The sequence below is a fragment of the Misgurnus anguillicaudatus genome, chromosome 23, assembly GCF_027580225.2.
Source record: "Misgurnus anguillicaudatus chromosome 23, ASM2758022v2, whole genome shotgun sequence".
In the NCBI taxonomy this organism is placed as follows: domain Eukaryota; kingdom Metazoa; phylum Chordata; class Actinopteri; order Cypriniformes; family Cobitidae; genus Misgurnus; species Misgurnus anguillicaudatus.
Window position 1 is genome coordinate 21317633 of NC_073359.2, and position 17182 is coordinate 21334814.

The following is a 17182-nucleotide window of genomic DNA, read 5'->3' on the forward strand; positions in this document are numbered from 1 at the left end:
AAGACGCTATTACTGTATTGATTTGAAGAAGCTGTCGATGCGGTTGTATCTCTTCTCTTAAGACGAGTTTTTCATTTGCGATCACTTGGATTAAAGTTTTTGGTCACTTTTAGCAATTTATCCCTGTCGAGGGCTAGAGGATAAAGAGCTTGAAACATCAAGACTAATCAAGATTAGAGATCGTCACAGGTAAATTTGAATCAATGCATGTTTAATATGTTGATTTGTGGAACATGTCATCTTCTAAAACAATTTTACTGACTTTTTCGATCTTAACCATTTGTCCTAAATATGCTAATGTATTGTTTTTTATATAACCTCATATTAGAAATTACTTGGAAATTTTTTACTCTACTTTTATTATAAATGCATCCCTGTAGCAATGTTACAAAACATAATTGAAGTCATATTTAAATGTATAATCTTCATATAATAATTTTCATCCCATCTATACTATCGTATGTGTGTAATGCAATTACAGAGATGTTAAGGCGCAGCTCCAGGTTGATGTCAAGTGTATACTACCTTACAGAAGATGATACAGTCCATACTGGTTCTAATGTATTGGTTTGCAAGATCTCATATATAGAAACTCCACCCAGGTGTGGACTCTGAAACCTAAAAGTCTTCTGCATTCATGTACCATGATCACTATATCTTCATTTTCATATATATATTTATTTACTTGTATGTAGGAGATCACATAAAGGTCATGGTGCTACCCCCACATAAACATCCAACAGTGGGAATAAATTACTGACTGATTATTCAAATGATGGTGTATATAATAGAGGTCAGTGCTGATAATATATTACAGTTTTTTATTAGACTACAAGCATGCTGGTCTTACAGCTCTGGTATAGGCTATATGTTAATTTCGGACCATTTTCTTCTTCATAACATGCTCTTTTCTTTTTTCAGGTCTAGACATGATCTCTAACTTTGAAGTTTCTGGCCCAAAGACCGAAATATTTGAGACAGACAGTTGCACCGATTTGCCTTTATCCCAAAAAACCACTCAGGGATTTGTACCTGTGTATCATTTAACTGATGAACAACCTCAACCATCCACCTTTAATGGTGTGTGTGTGTGTGTGTTTACACATTAAAGAAAGTACATATATTTCTTGTTAGTTACACATTTAAAAATCGTACTTTCTTGTCTCCAGATTCAGCCCATTACATTGAAAATCCAAAGTTAGCCTTCGTGGAAATTTTACACTCTCCTGGTAATAAATTTATCAGATTTTTATATCTCCCTCTAGTAAAATATTGTATTTTTTCATGCATAAGACTTTGTTGTTTGGGACAGATCTGGTTTTAGCCTTAATCTGTTGTTGGTTGGAGAAAGCCTGGCACACATTGAATCAGAACATATCAAGAATGCAGGCGTCTTATGATTTTCAGTTCAGCAGGTAAACATGTCGTTATAAATATGATATAAATATGTTTTGTGATCATAAACTCTTTTTACAACCTGTATACATTTGTTTAATAGATGCAGTGCAGGTTTGAGGAAAGCTGTTGCGTTCTCTCTCATCTTATGTTTGTTTTGTGGTGAGTCGGATCTCTTCATGGTTTACATTTACACATTTGGCAAATGCTTTTTTCTAAATGACTTATAGTGCATTACAAGTTAAACAGTTTGTAATTCTGTGTGTGTCATGACAGTGCTAACACAATACTTTACCACCAAGCTATACACAAGTGATATTATTATGCACAATTCAATAATAATTTTTCAATGCATGTTATTATAAAGGTTTGTCTTTATAGTCTTTTATCAATATTTTATCATATGTGGTGGGGAAAGTCACTATTAAACTCTTTTGCTCCAGGTCTTTGGTACATCCTTCCATTTGCTTTTCCATTTCATTGGCGTCACGCTGAAATTCTTCCACCATGTAAAACAAACAGAAGCAAGCCTACATCAGACAATGTAAGAAAAATTCATATACATAAAGTAAACTTCAGAGGAACATTGTAAACATTTTTAGGAAGACTCTTGCTGTTTTACAGAGCCACTTGCCTTATGAAATCCTGTCAAAGATGAAGAATGAGATCACTAGCATGCGTGAAAGAGAGGCCAACATGATGGTGAGGAGATGGATGGATGGACAGACAGACAGATGATAGATAGATGACAGACACATAGACGACAGACAGATAGATAGACAGATTGATAGATAGACAGACAGAGTTTTAACTAATAGATAGATAGATAGATAGATAGATAGATAGATAGATAGATAGATAGATAGATAGATAGATAGATAGATAGATAGATAGATAGACACAGATAGATAGACAGACAGACGAACAGGCAGAGTTTTAACTAATAGATGATAAACAGACAGACAGATGATAGACAGACACAGACAGATAGACATACAGATAAATGATAGACAGATAGATGATAGATAGATGACAGACAGACAGATAGAGATACAGATGAATGATAGACAGATAGATGATAGATAGATGACAGACAGACAGACAGATGATAAACAGATAGATAGATAGATAGATAGATAGATAGATAGATAGATAGATAGATAGATAGATAGATAGATAGATAGATAGATAGATAGATAGATAGATAGATAGATGACAGACAGACACAGATAGATAGACAGACAGACGAACAGGCAGAGTTTTAACTAATAGATGATAAACAGACAGACAGATGATAGACAGACACAGACAGATAGACATACAGATAAATGATAGACAGATAGATGATAGATAGATGACAGACAGACAGATAGAGATACAGATGAATGATAGACAGATAGATGATAGATAGATGACAGACAGACAGACAGATGATAAACAGATAGACGACAGACAGATAGATGATATATAGATGACAGACAGACACAGACAAACAGACAGACACTGTCACAGACAGATAAATGATAGACAGATAGATAGATAGATGGATGGATGGACAGGGAGAGTTTTAACCAATAGATGGATAGACAGACAGACAGACGATAAACAAACAGACAGATGATAGACAGACACAGACAGATAGACATACAGATGAATGACAGACAGACAGACACTGACACAGACAGATAGATAGACGGATGGACAGAAAGACAGTTTAGGATAGGTAGACAGACAGACAGATGATAGACAGACACAGACAGATATGATAGACAGATAGATAGAAAGATAGATGATAGATGACAGACAGACAGATAGAGTGTTTTTCTGTAAATAGAAATACTAGATAGATAGATGGATGGACGGACAGGCAGGCAGAGTTTTAACAAATAGATGGATGGATGGATGGATGGATGGATGACAGACAGACACAGATAGATAGATAGACAGACAGATAGACGACAGACAGACAGACAGATAACGACAGACAGATAGATGATATATAGATGACAGACAGACACAGACAAACAGACAGACACTGTCACAGACAGATAAATGATAGACAGATAGATAGATAGATGGATGGACGGACAGGGAGAGTTTTAACCAATAGATGGATAGACAGACAGACAGACGATAAACAAACAGACAGATGATAGACAGACACAGACAGATAGACATACAGATGAATGACAGACAGACAGACACTGACACAGACAGATAGATAGACGGATGGACAGAAAGACAGTTTAGGATAGATAGACAGACAGACAGATGATAGACAGACACAGACAGATATGATAGACAGATCGATAGAAAGATAGATGATAGATGACAGACAGACACAGACAAACAGACAGACACTGTCACAGACAGATAAATGATAGACAGATAGATAGATAGATGGATGGATGGACAGGGAGAGTTTTAACCAATAGATGGATAGACAGACAGACAGACGATAAACAAACAGACAGATGATAGACAGACACAGACAGATAGACATACAGATGAATGACAGACAGACAGACACTGACACAGACAGATAGATAGACGGATGGACAGAAAGACAGTTTAGGATAGGTAGACAGACAGACAGACAGATGATAGACAGACACAGACAGATATGATAGACAGATAGATTGAAAGATAGATGATAGATGACAGACAGACAGATAGAGTGTTTTTCTGTAAATAGAAATACTAGATAGATAGATGGATGGACGGACAGGCAGGCAGAGTTTTAACGAATAGATGGATGGATGGATGGATGGATGGATGACAGACAGACACAGATAGATAGATAGACAGACAGATAGACGACAGACAGACAGACAGAGACAGACGATCAGGCAGAGTTTTAACTAATAGATGATAAACAGACAGACAGATGATAGACCGACACAGACAGATAGACATACAGATGAATGATAGACAGATAGATCATAGATAGATGACAGACAGAAGATAAACAGATAGATGACAGACAGACGATAAACAGATAGACGACAGACAGACAGGCAGACAGATAGATGATATATAGATGACAGACAGACACAGACAAACAGACAGACACTGTTACAGACAGATAAATGATAGACAGATAGATAGATAGATGGATGGACAGACAGGCAGAGTTTTAACCAATAGATGGATAGATAGATAGATGGATGACAGACAGATAGACAGACAGACGACAGACAGACAGAGACAGACGAACAGGCAGAGTTTTAACTAATAGATGGATAAATAGACAGACAGATGATAGACAGACACAGACAGATAGACATACAGATGAATGATAGACAGATAGATGACAGACAGACAGACGATAAACAGATAGACGACAGACAGACAGACAGATAGATGATATATAGATGACAGACAGACACAGACAAACAGACAGACACTGTTACAGACAGATAAATGATAGACAGATAGATAGATAGATGGATGGACAGACAGGCAGAGTTTTAACCAATAGATGGATAGATAGATAGATGGATGACAGACAGATAGACAGACAGACGACAGACAGACAGAGACAGACGAACAGGCAGAGTTTTAACTAATAGATGGATAAATAGACAGACAGATGATAGACAGACACAGACAGATAGACATACAGATGAATGATAGACAGATAGATGACAGACAGACAGACGATAAACAGATAGACGACAGACAGACAGACAGATAGATGATATATAGATGACAGACAGACACAGACAAACAGACAGACACTGTCACAGACAGATAAATGAATGATAGACAGATAGATAGATGGATGGACGGAAAGGCAGAGTTTTAACCAATAGATAGATAGATGACAGACAGATAGACGACAGAAAAGACAGAGACAGACGAACAGGCAGAGTTTTAAATGATAGACAGACAGATAGATAGATAGATAGATGGATGGACGGACAGACAGGGAGAGTTTTAACCAATAGATGGATAGATAGACAGACAGACAGACGATAAACAAACAGACAGATGATAGACAGACACAGACAGATAGACATACAGATGAATGACAGACAGACAGACACTGACACAGACAGATAGATAGACGGATGGACAGAAAGACAGTTTAGGATAGATAGACAGACAGACAGATGATAGACAGACACAGACAGATATGATAGACAGATAGATAGAAAGATAGATGATAGATGACAGACAGACAGACAGAGTGTTTTTTTGTAAATAGAAATACTGTATCTGTAGACGTCTTCATGGGTTTAAATCTTTCTTTCTGTTACAGAAGGAAATCACAAGGCTTCAACTGGAGAATGAAAAACAAAACCTGAAGTTAGAGGTGAGAGATTCTCATACATAAAATAAATCCGTTATTAAAAACTAAGTTTTTACAACTTACTTGATTCATCTATATGACCTGCTGTGTGTGTGTTTACCATCCTGTAGATGTTTCAAAAGGATGTGACAATGCAAGAAATTAAGTGAGTTTCTTTTCCTTTTGTCTTTTGTTGTGTTTAATAGTGGGCATGTTTTTCATTTGTTGAGACAAACATTTATTGCATTTTATTATGTTTTCGTTGTTACGTTGCTATCACAATGAAATACACTGTACTGTGCAAAAGCCACCACCACCAGACTTGTTGTTTAGAAGTTTTTATGTCCATCCATATTTATTTTTAAATCTATTTTATGAAGATACAAACAGAAAATACAGGAAATATGTTAAAAAAAAACTATTTTCAGGACTAAATGTCTTCACGTGACCGACCTGCATCGTCAGTGTTTAAAGTGACCTCTTTTGGCACTAAACACATCTTGAGCATTTTTGAGCAGAATGAAGTAAAAAGACAATTTTTTTAAAATTAGAAATTAGGATTTAATTTTATTTAGGTTTAAGATATCCTGCAGTTCCCTGCTATTGCTCAAGTGGAAGGGGAGTTTACCCTAAAAACTTGACACTTTTTTTACACATTTTCTGGATGTATTCTATTTAGAGACTAAGAAACAATTATATATGATCACTATAACATTGCAAAAACAACAAATCTAATTCTGGCATGATAGCCCAAGACTATTGCACAGAACTGTATATTAAATGTTCTCTGTTTCTTTTACTCAGCCTCGAATCGGAGTACCAGCAGCAGATCTCCAACCTAAGATCAGATGTTATAAACATCAGAGAAACATCCAACGTCCTCAAGCAGAAACTCGATATGCAAAACCTTCTAAACACCAAAGTAGATGTTCACACAATGTTTCTGTTGCTCAAAACACACATATATTCACACTTACAAACCAGGGATGCACCCATATATCAGTCTATAATCGGTATCAGCAGATCAGACATCCGCAGATTGTTTAAAAACAGTTGTTTATCAGGGCAGATTATATCCTGTTTAATCAAAGCGTTACATAAAAAGGAGTAAAAAAAAACTATCGGTATCTGTAAATGTCATTCTACACTGCAAAAAATGATTTTCAAGAAAAGCATCTTAAATTAAGATGCTTTTTCTTGATGAGCAAAACAACCCAAGAAAATAAGTCTGGTTTTTAGACCAAAAATATCAAATTTAAGTGATTTTGTGCATAAAACAAGCAAAAAAATTCAAGAAAAATTCAAGAAAAAAATGCTTACCCCATTGGCAGATTTGTTTGCTTGTTTTATGCACAAAATCACTTAAATTTGATATTTTTGGTCTAAAATCTAGACTTATTTTCTTGGGTCGGGTTTAGATACTGCAAACTAGACAAAAATACTAAGAAATGTTTTTCTTGAAAATCATTTTTTGCAGTGCAAGTAATCGAATATCGGTATTGGCGCATAAACAGCAAAAAATGACTTTCTTACTTAGTATTTTTGTCTTGTGTTCAGTAGAAATATCTAAAAATTCTTAAATTAAGATGCTTTTTCTTGATGAGCAAAACGACCCAAGAAAATAAGTCTAGTTTTTAGACCAAAAATATCAAATTTAAGTGATTTTGTGCATAAAACAAGCAAAAAAATGTTTTTTTTTATTTTTTTTTTTATTTAGTGTTTAAGAAAAATTTTCAAGATTTTTTTGCTTGCCCCATTGGCAGATTTTTTTTGCTTGTTTTATGCACAAAATCACTTAAATTTGATATTTTTGGTCTAAAATCTAGACTTATTTTCTTGGGTCGGGTTTAGATACTGCAAACTAGACAAAAATACTAAGAAATGTTTTTCTTGAAAATCATTTTTTGCAGTGCAAGTAATCGAATATCGGTATTGGCGCATAAACAGCAAAAAATGACTTTCTTACTTAGTATTTTTGTCTTGTGTTCAGTAGAAATATCTAAAAATTCTTAAATTAAGATGCTTTTTCTTGATGAGCAAAACGACCCAAGAAAATAAGAAAATAATAGTTTTTGGACCAGAAAAATAGCATTGAAGTGATTTTGTGTATAAAACAAGCACAAAAAATATTTTTTCTTGAATTTAGTGTTAAAGAAAAATGTTCAAGATTTTTTTGCTTACCCCATTGGCAGATTGTTTTGCTTGTTTTATGTACAAAATCACTGAAATTTGATATTTTTGGTCTAAAATCTAGACTTATTTTCTTGGGTCGGGTTTAGATATTTTTACTGCAAACAAGACAAAAATACTAAGAAATGTGTTTCTTGAAAATCATTTTTTGCAGTGTAAGTAATCGAATATCGGTATTGGCGCATAAACAGCAAAAAATGACTTTCTTACTTAGTATTTTTGTCTTGTGTTCAGTAGAAATATCTAAAAATTCTTAAATTAAGATGCTTTTTCTTGATGAGCAAAACGACCCAAGAAAATAAGTCTAGTTTTTAGACCAAAAATATCAAATTTAAGTGATTTTGTGCATAAAAGCAAAAAAAAAAAAAAAAAAACTTTCTTGGACTTGGTGTTTAAGAAAAATGTTAAATATTTTCTTGCTTGCCCCATTGGCAGATTATTTTGCTTGTTTTATGCACAAAATCACTTAAACTCAATATTTTTGGTCTATAAACTAGACTTATTTTCTTGGGTTGTTTTGCTCATCAAGAGGAGGCGTCTTGGTTTGAGAATTTTTAGATATTTTTTAATGAAAACAAAACAAAAATAAAAAAAAAATTTTTCTTGAAAATCATTTTTTGCAGTGATACTCTTGCATTAAAGATTTTAATTCATTCCTCTTTTATCCTGAACGTAATATAGGATGTGACGGACATCGTTCAAAGCACTTTGAGTTTGTACAAGTCTGATGGCACTGGCATGGCAGACTACGCTCTTGAATCCTCAGGTATTTTTTTGTGTCGACAACTTCACATTTACTGGATTTCAGTACATTTAAAACTGATCAGTATGTGTTTCTTAGGTGGTAGCATTATGTCAACCCAATGCTCGGAAACATATCAGCTTAAGTCTCCGCAATTCAGCTTGTTCGGCATACCGCTGTGGTATTATTCTGAAAGCCCACGAACTGTCATACAGGTGTCATACACAAACATCCAGGTATATTTAAACCAGCCCCAGTTTTTGGGAATAACAGTGTTTTGCTCTTGTTGAAGCCGGAGGTGCATCCCGGGAAGTGTTGGGCGTTTCGCGGCTCAAAGGGTTTCCTGTCGATATCTCTGTCCTATCCGATCAGGATCACCCACGTTACCCTCGAGCACATTCCTAGGACCCTTTCGCCAACTGGGAAAATAGACAGCGCTCCCAAAGACTTTGTTGTTTATGTGAGTTCACATATAATTCACATTTATTATATTATGAAAATGATCTCATTCTCTTGCATTTTTAGGGTTTGTCCACTCAGTGTGATGGAGGACAACTGTTGGGGAGCTACACGTACAACCAGGATGAAGATCCTATACAAACCTTCAAAATGCCGGTATGTCATAAAATTGAGAACCTTGATTTGTGATTAAACTAGCACCATCTGGCTTAAACTGTGTTTTATATTACCTAAAGTGACTTTTATTTTGCTTTTGAAGGAGTCTACACAAGTTTACAGCATGGTGGAACTGAGGATCTTGAGTAACTGGGGTCACCCTGAATACACCTGCGTCTATCGCTTTAGGGTACACGGAGTCCCCTTAGTCACCAATGGGTCAGAGTGATGCTGATAACAAATAAATGTGTAAGCATTCATTTTCTGGTTGCATTGATAGTCAGTTTTTTACAATATTTAATTATTTTGCAGATAGTCAAAGTATCTAAAATGACATCAAATCAGATCAGACAATTTAATTTCACACTTTTTTTATATGTGATATACACACAACATTAATGCCTTGTATGTACAAAGTTATTCTGCTTATTTTTATAGTGCATCTCTAAAAAAATATGCACGCACAACAACACATCTGCACACACCAAAATAAATGCAAGACTATAATCCAAATTTAACTTTGTTTGCAGTTCACGCTGCTAAAATGTCCAACTTTATCAGATTCGTTTGATATGGTTTTGTTTCGAGTGTGAACACGAACACACTTCACTTCTAATCCACTTAAAACACATGTTAAAATCAACTAAAACGGCAAATACAATGTAAATACATAACTGGAATATAATATTGCTATTTTATAAAATAAATTAACAAGATATTGGTCAATATATTAGTAAGAACAACGATAAAAATAAAATCTACATCTGTCCTAATACTGTGCATACTTTGCATGTGCAGAATGTGAGCTTTTAATTTGCATTACAAATGGTCAAATCCAAACCTGTAACAGTCATTTTATAAACAATAATGTTATTTTTATGCCATACTCCACTCTCAACACAATGGGAATGTTACAAACTTAGAAATAAAAACTTGTCAAATAAAAGTTGACCAGAAAAAGAATAGGGCCAATAATCGAGCCCTGTGGGACACCCTAAGGTGCATACTTTTATAGCATCATTTTCTCTTTGGGAAGATTACACATTATAGCTTTTATGCCATACGGTACACTGATTTTAGTATATCAAGGCCAGCTCGTGATTTTCTTTTTAATATGTTATAAATCTGTGGATCCTAAAAGACTAAATATTTTCATGGCATAATTAAGAAAAGTCTCTATAAACATTAAAGTGAATTTGCAACTTGCTACTTTTCACCTGGCAAACCACCACATAGTCTCGCTAAAACAATACAGGGTTACTTGGGTCAGTATATGTCCGGTAATTGGGAATATTCACGATCCCAGTAGTTGTTGGAGAACAGCCAGTCCTGAGAGCCGTTGTGCGGATTTGGACCCTGATGAAACCACCTGTCGCAAACACAGAGAAAAGGTTTGATGTTTTGCAACAAAACTACAACAATTGTACTATTGCCAAAAAAGCACGACTTTGATTTCGAGCATGTTTAGTAAAGTCTTAGTAAATTATAAGGCAATCCTCACTCGCTGGGGTAATCCCACAGAGATGCATTAAAAAAATGTTTGTTTGACCCCATTTGCCGTCTCTTTTATTTCGTTCACAGGATTTGGCTGCAACACTTGAACCGAGTGTAAAGTTTCACAACCTGCGCTATGCAGTCGAAGGCTAGAGAGCTCCGTTTACATCGTCTTATTCCACATTAAAAATACATTGTCTAAGTGGACAATAAAACAATACTGCTATTCACAAAGATTTTATTCATTTGGCAATTATCATAGGGTTTTAATCAGACTGTTAAAGGAATAGTTCACCCCCCAAAAAAATTCTGTCATCATTTACTCACCCTCATGTTGTTACAAACCTGTATAAACTTCTCCGTTCTGATGAACACAAAGGAACATATTTGTAATAAAGCAGGAAACGGAAGCACCGTTGTGCTCAAAAACGGTTTGGTTACTAACATTGCTCAAAATAACTTCCTTTGTGTTCAGCAGAATAAAGAACGTCATACAGGTTTGTAACAACATGACGATGAGTAAACGATGACAGAACTTCCATTTATGGGTGAACTACCCCTTTAAATATGGCGGACATATAAAATAATATTCTTTTACCGCAAATAACAGAAGAATAGTTCATCTTAAAATGATGTGACACGCCAAAAAATCAACATATACTCTCATGTCATTGTAAACATGTATGACATTTCTTTTGCTGAACACAGAACATGTAAAGAATGTAACCAAATAACATTGGTGCCCATTGACTTCCATCGCAAGGACACAAAACCAAAAATATGTTCTTTTGCGTTCCACAAAAGTATATAAGTCCTATATAGGTTTTGAATATGAGGGTGAATAAATAAATGGCAGAATTTAATTTTTTTGGGTAAACTATCCCATTAAAGGTACAGTGTGGGTGTTTTAGTAGCATCTAGTGGTGAGTTAACAAATTGCAACCAACAGCTCAGTCCACACACAGCTCACCCCTCAATTTCGAAATGCATGGAGACGCTACGGTAGCTGCCAAAGGACAAACATGTCATCATTTAAAACAACGTAGGGACGAAACGCTTCCCATAGAGCTATTGGGGGCTATTGTAGAAAAATGGTGGCGACTTCCATGTAAGGGGACCTGTGGTGTATGTAGATAATAACTCCTCAATTAACAGAAAGCGCTTCACTGCCAACAACGAGTTTTTCCAACAATCTGTATTTCCGCTATTATACACCAGATGGTGCTCTTACCCACTTTATAAAACCCCAAAGCAACCCCTCAGGTGAAAATGTAAAAGCAGTTACATTAAGCAAAAAAGCGAGAATCAAACCTGGGGCCAGAAGCGACGTTTCTGCTCACCGCACCAGTCACGGGACAGATGGTGGTGCCAAAAGAAATGTTGGGTTAAATGCATGAGTATAGTGTGCGGTGAAGCAGAATTAACATGCAGTCAAAAGTGCCAGTCAAAGGAGTGTTTGAGTTTAAACCAAACATGCGTAAAGGGGACATTTCACAAGACTTTTTAAGATGTCAAACAAATTTTTGGTGTCCCCAGTGTACATATGTGAAGTTTTAGCTCAAAATACCATATATAGGAAATTTATTATAGCATGTTAAAATTGCTATACTTTATCACAGCAGTTAGTCACAAGCAATATACAAAGGTTACCATAGTAAATGCTTAGTAAGAACAGCATAATGTACGCATACAAAGATATAAAACGGTCTAATTTCTGCATACCTTGACTTCCAATCTTCATCTGACTTTGAGCGACTCTTACGAGCGGCTCTCTGCTTCTCCTCCAGCCTCTTTTTCTCCTCGCTGGCCAAGTCTGACATTGCAAAAAAAAAGAAATTTAGGAGCTTATTCTACATATCTGTAATAGCGCAAATTGATAGTAAAATTGCGTTCGCATACCAATGTCTCCGTTCTCCATTGCTCTTATGTCAGGCCTCAATCTGCTGTCTGTTTTAGGAATCACATCTTCTATTTCTTTGTCCAGCTCGTTGAGTTGCATTGCGAATGTAGTGAAGTTGTACATCTTTTACATATGCAAAAAATAAATAAAAGCATAATAAAAACAATGAGACTTTCGCTGGACCTTAAAGGAATATTCCATTTTCTTAAAAGAAAAATCCAGATAATTTACTCACCACCATGTCATCCAAAATGTTGATGTCTTTCTTTGTTCAGTCGAGAAGAAATTATGTTTTTTGAAGAAAACATTGCAGGATTTTTCTAATTTTAATGGACTTTAATAGAGCCCAACATTTAACACTTAACTCAACACTTAACAGTTTATTTCAACGGAGTTTCAAAGGTCTATAAACAATCCCAAACGAGGCATAAGGGTCTTATCTAGCAAAACGATTGTCATTTTTGACAAGAAAAATAAAAAATATCCACTTTTAAACCACAACTTCTCGTCTAAATCCGATCGTGATGCGCCAGCTGACCCCACGCAATACGTCATGACGTCAAGAGGTCACAGAGGACGAACGCAAAACTCCGCCCCAGTGTTTACAAGTGTTGAGAAAGAGGACCGTTCCGACGTTGTTGGTTGTCTAATGATATTAATTAATGTCTTTGTGTCAGTTTATTGTTTACAAGGGTCCGCAAATGTGCGTTTTATATATGTAACACGTGACCTTCCTACGTCACTACGCATTTACGTTAGGTCGCGCTGGACCGGACCTAGACGAAAAGTTGTGGTTTAAAAGTGTATATTTGTTATTTTTATTGTCAAAAATGACAATCGTTTCGCTAGATAAGACCCTAATGCCTCGTTTGGGATTGTTTATAGACCTTTGAAACTCCGCTGAAAAAAACTGTTAATTGTTGAGTCAAGTATGAAATGTTGGGCTCCACCAAAGTCCATTAAAATGAGAAAAATCCTGCAACGTTCTCCCCAAAAAACACAACTTCCTCTCGACTGAACAAAGAAAGACATCAACATTTTGGATGACATTGTGGTGAGTAAATTATCTGGATTTTTCTTTTAAGAAAATTGAACATTCCTTTAAAGGTGAAGTGTAAATTTGATCTTCTTGTACCTAAACTGTGTTGGCAACAAAAGGTCAAGGGTTGGCTTCCACTTGAGAAAAATGTATAGCTTAAAAATGCATAATAAAAACTATGGCACTGGTATGGAATAAAAAATGCTGTTTTTAAAGGGACACACCACTTTTTTTGAAAATATGCTCATTTTCCAGCTCCCCTAGAGTTAAACATTTGATTTTACAGTTTTGGAATCCATTCAGCTGATCTCCGGGTCTGGTGGTACCACTTTTGGCATGGCTTGGCACGGTCCATTGGGTCGGGTTGGACCATTGGCATCATGCTAAAAATGACCAAAGAGTTTCGATATTTCTCCCCGTTTAAAACTTGACTCTTCTGTAGTTACATCGTGTACTAAGACCGACGGAAAATTAAAAGTTGCGATTTTCTAGGCCGATATGGTTAGGAACTATACTCTTATTCTGGCGTAATAATCAAGAACTTTACTGCTGTAACATGGCTGCAGGGGGCGCAATGATATTACACAGTGCCATAAAATAGTCCCCTGCCATTGAAAGTAACCAAGAAGACTATTTTTGGGCACTGTGAATCTCTTTGGTCATTTTTTTGAGCGCGATGCCAATGGTCCAATCAGATTCAATGGACCATGCCAAGCCATGCCAAAAGTGGCAGCGTCAGACCCCGAGATAGACTGAATGGATTCCAAAATGTTAAAAATCAAATGTTTAACTCTAGGGGAGCTGGAAAATTATATTTTCAAAAAAAGTGCAGTGTCCCTTTAAACTGGTCCACTTATTGGTCAGCCAAACAGATACTTACACCACTGGTTAAAGGAATACTCATTAAAGATGTTTATGTCTTGATTTCGTAATACGTAAGGTCACGATGGCATGCCACACGGCTAGTGCAAGACCAGAAATTGTGGTTTAAAGGTACATATGTTTTTATTTTGTTTGGCGAAAATGATGATTTTTTTCTCTAGATAAGACCCTTATGCTTCATTTGGGATTGTTTGGAGCCCTGCATTGAAACTACAATTTAACTGTTGAGGTCCACTAAAATCCATTATATGGAATGTTTTCCTTAAAAAAAACTAATTTCTTCTCGACTAAACAAAGAAAGACATCAACATCTTGGATGACATGGAGCGAGATTTTTTTTGAAAGTGGAATATTTCTTTAAGCCAACATTGCTGTGATTAATGTGTTTTCAGCTCTCTAAAACTAACCTGGGTGGAGTTAGCTGGTCGTGGTGCTATTCTCCACAGTAAATGACTGCCTGGTATCACCTCCAATGAATCTCCACCCGGTTGAGGCGTTTCTTCAGCATCACCCGATGTCTACCAGACACCAAACATAAATTTGCAACTGAAAGCTTAAAAACACACAAAAAGGAACTTCTTCCTGCAGACCGAAAGATGTGCAAAATACCTGTTTGCTGCTTTTTTTATCCTCTGGCGTCTTTTTAGCGTTCTTCCTGTGAGCTTCGAAGGCAGCCGGGTCGACTATGTACATGCACTCCGTCCATTTCCCGTAAAGGATGCAAACTTTCTTCTTGCTGGAGGGAACGTACACATTGACAGTTTACGTCGATGATGTTGTATCTTTTGCTGAAAGACTTTTTAAACTACTCACCTCTTGTCCAAGATGTAACCTTCAACCTTGTGCAATTCCTTCCCAAAAAGGCCACAGGGTTTGAAATTCAAGCAGCATTTTTCACCGGTCCTGTTAGAAAACATCAGCAAATAGAGCTGAACTCTTAAATTATTGCTTATTCAAGGTCCTTCTTCACAAATAGTTTATGGTTGATGAAATTGAAACACATACAAATGTGAACTGTGTCTTTAAGCGTTATATTATATCATGTAGGGTTTGTGTGGTCAATAGGAGACCCGACACCAGAACTGTACATTCATCGGTCCTGTGGTTAATGACCTCCACATTTCCATACTGTTCGATCCACAGCTGTCCCACGATGATGTTGTGGACACAACACGTGGGGTTCGTCCATGTGTACGCCTCGTTATGCCTGCAATTAACCAAAATTTACATTTAGCAAAACACTAAATCAGTATTAGCAAAATTCCACCAATCAGATGCCTGCTCACTTTGGAAGTTCTAGAGTGATGATGCCCTTTGGCTCCGCCTCCACACTCTTACCCCAGAACTTCAGTTTGGGGTAGATCGAACCGTGGAACACGAAATCCTTCTGCAAACCCTCGGCGTGGAAGGCACTGACAGGCGGATGGTGACTCACTTGTTCTGATATCAACCGAAAATCAAGATCATCCCTGGAGAAAACGCCATTAAGATGAACTTAAGAATATATTTTCATGTATTCTTATGGCGGAGAGAAAAATGTCTCACCTTACTAGCTCGTATGTTTCTCCTAGCAGTGGATTGAAGGGTTTTCCTGTCCTGTCCCACTGAGACGCCACGGCTGAGACGGCAAATGCTGCCACACTCTGGAGAAAAGCACAGATGGATCTAAACACATTCACTTAGTTTGACAATGTACATTTGATGATGTAAACACTATTAAAATGTGTAAGCTAGAAAGGCTCTTAAGTAGACAGCTACACAGACATTCAGAGCTTGGAAATAACTATAGAAAATATACATATCTGTAATAGTATAAATATATAAAGTATGTTCTGCCTGGGATCTGTAGCTCTTCTGTCAGGTTATATCACACAATCATTTTGTATAGGTATTTTAAAGATGCATACATGCTACAGTAATAAATATTATTACAGTGAGGATTTAATGTACCTTCATTCTCTCAATAGAATCATTTGATTCATTAGCCTGGTGAATGAGATACGTGTGCTCCATGTATTCGGTAAGCCTCTGCAGAAAGCTCAGTGGCTCATTAAAAATTACGGGCATGGTGATCTTAGACAGCTCCTAAAAGAGAGAGAGAGAGATAAAGAGAGTGTAAGAGAATGTGAGAATGACATAGTGAATGTGAGATAAAGAGATTGACAATGAATGAGAGTGAGAAAGAGAGTGAGTGACATAGTGAGTGAGAGAAAGAGTGAGAGACAGGGTGAGTGAGAGAAAGAGTGAGACAGGGTGAGTCAGAGATAGAGTGAGAGAAAGAATGTGCTTACATATATCCACACAATCTTGCACAACACATTGTTCATAGATTTTTAAAATGTATTTTTGTATCATGTCTCATGTGATGTATATGTTGTTTTCATATGTTCTATATTAACTGTTAATGCTTTGGCAATACATTGTAACACTTGTTATGCCAATAAAGCACATTAAATTGAAATTGAGTGAGTGAGAGATAGAGTAAGTGACATAGTAAGTGAAAGAAAGAGTGAGTGACATAGTAAGTGAGAGATAGAGTGAGAGAAAGAATGAGAGATAGAGTGAGTGACATAGTGAGTGAGAGACAGGGTGAGAGACAGGGTGAGAAAAAGAGTGAGAGACAGGGTGAGT

At 36.3% G+C, this 17182-nt stretch overlaps 2 protein-coding genes across 8 annotated transcripts in view; one reads left to right on the plus strand and one right to left on the minus strand.

Moving 5' to 3' along the window:
- Positions 1-11025, plus strand: LOC129454326 (SUN domain-containing protein 5). Of its 4 annotated transcripts, none has more exons than XM_055218812.2 (18): positions 1-189; positions 482-602; positions 696-793; positions 922-1080; positions 1176-1229; positions 1313-1415; positions 1499-1557; positions 1839-1939; positions 2002-2097; positions 5660-5713; positions 5821-5855; positions 6494-6611; positions 8561-8645; positions 8721-8836; positions 8914-9081; positions 9147-9236; positions 9340-9485; positions 10818-11025. In XM_055218812.2, the coding sequence occupies exons 4-17, from the start codon at positions 930-932 to the stop codon at positions 9463-9465; spliced, it is 1356 nt and encodes a 451-aa protein (XP_055074787.2). In that variant the 5' UTR covers positions 1-189; positions 482-602; positions 696-793; positions 922-929; the 3' UTR covers positions 9466-9485; positions 10818-11025. The 4 variants fall into 4 exon arrangements, with proteins under 4 accessions (XP_055074787.2, XP_055074786.2, XP_055074789.2 ...); XM_055218811.2 differs by having other exon boundaries at positions 2-189; positions 1170-1229; XM_055218813.2 differs by having other exon boundaries at positions 4-189; positions 1170-1229; positions 2020-2097.
- Positions 9591-17182, minus strand: part of osbpl1a (oxysterol binding protein-like 1A) — a 27986-nt gene continuing 20394 nt past the window's right edge. For 3 of the 4 annotated variants that reach the window (XM_073861329.1, XM_073861326.1, XM_073861328.1), the window contains exons 19-29: positions 16502-16636; positions 16097-16194; positions 15838-16020; positions 15646-15758; positions 15365-15449; positions 15161-15287; positions 14959-15069; positions 12630-12753; positions 12453-12543; positions 12042-12062; positions 9591-10605 (exon numbers count right to left, since the gene is read on the minus strand). In XM_073861329.1, coding sequence (XP_073717430.1) covers positions 10503-10605; positions 12042-12062; positions 12453-12543; positions 12630-12753; positions 14959-15069; positions 15161-15287; positions 15365-15449; positions 15646-15758; positions 15838-16020; positions 16097-16194; positions 16502-16636 — 1191 coding nt within the window. In that variant the 3' untranslated portion in view covers positions 9591-10502. The remainder of the gene's footprint in view (positions 10606-12041; positions 12063-12452; positions 12544-12629; positions 12754-14958; positions 15070-15160; positions 15288-15364; positions 15450-15645; positions 15759-15837; positions 16021-16096; positions 16195-16501; positions 16637-17182) is intronic. The other variant, XM_073861327.1, reaches the window with a different exon arrangement.

What these genes read in the sequence shown, in the direction of transcription:
- LOC129454326 (XM_055218811.2), top strand. Translation starts at nt 930, where the DNA reads ATGATCTCTAACTTTGAAGTTTCTGGCCCAAAGACCGAAATATTTGAG. An exon ending in GGAAATTTTACACTCTCCTG is followed by an intron (nt 1,230 to 1,312) that starts GTAATAAATTTA and finishes TGTTTGGGACAG; the next exon opens with ATCTGGTTTTAGCCTTAATC. An exon ending in CATCTTATGTTTGTTTTGTG is followed by an intron (nt 1,558 to 1,838) that starts GTGAGTCGGATC and finishes CTTTTGCTCCAG; the next exon opens with GTCTTTGGTACATCCTTCCA.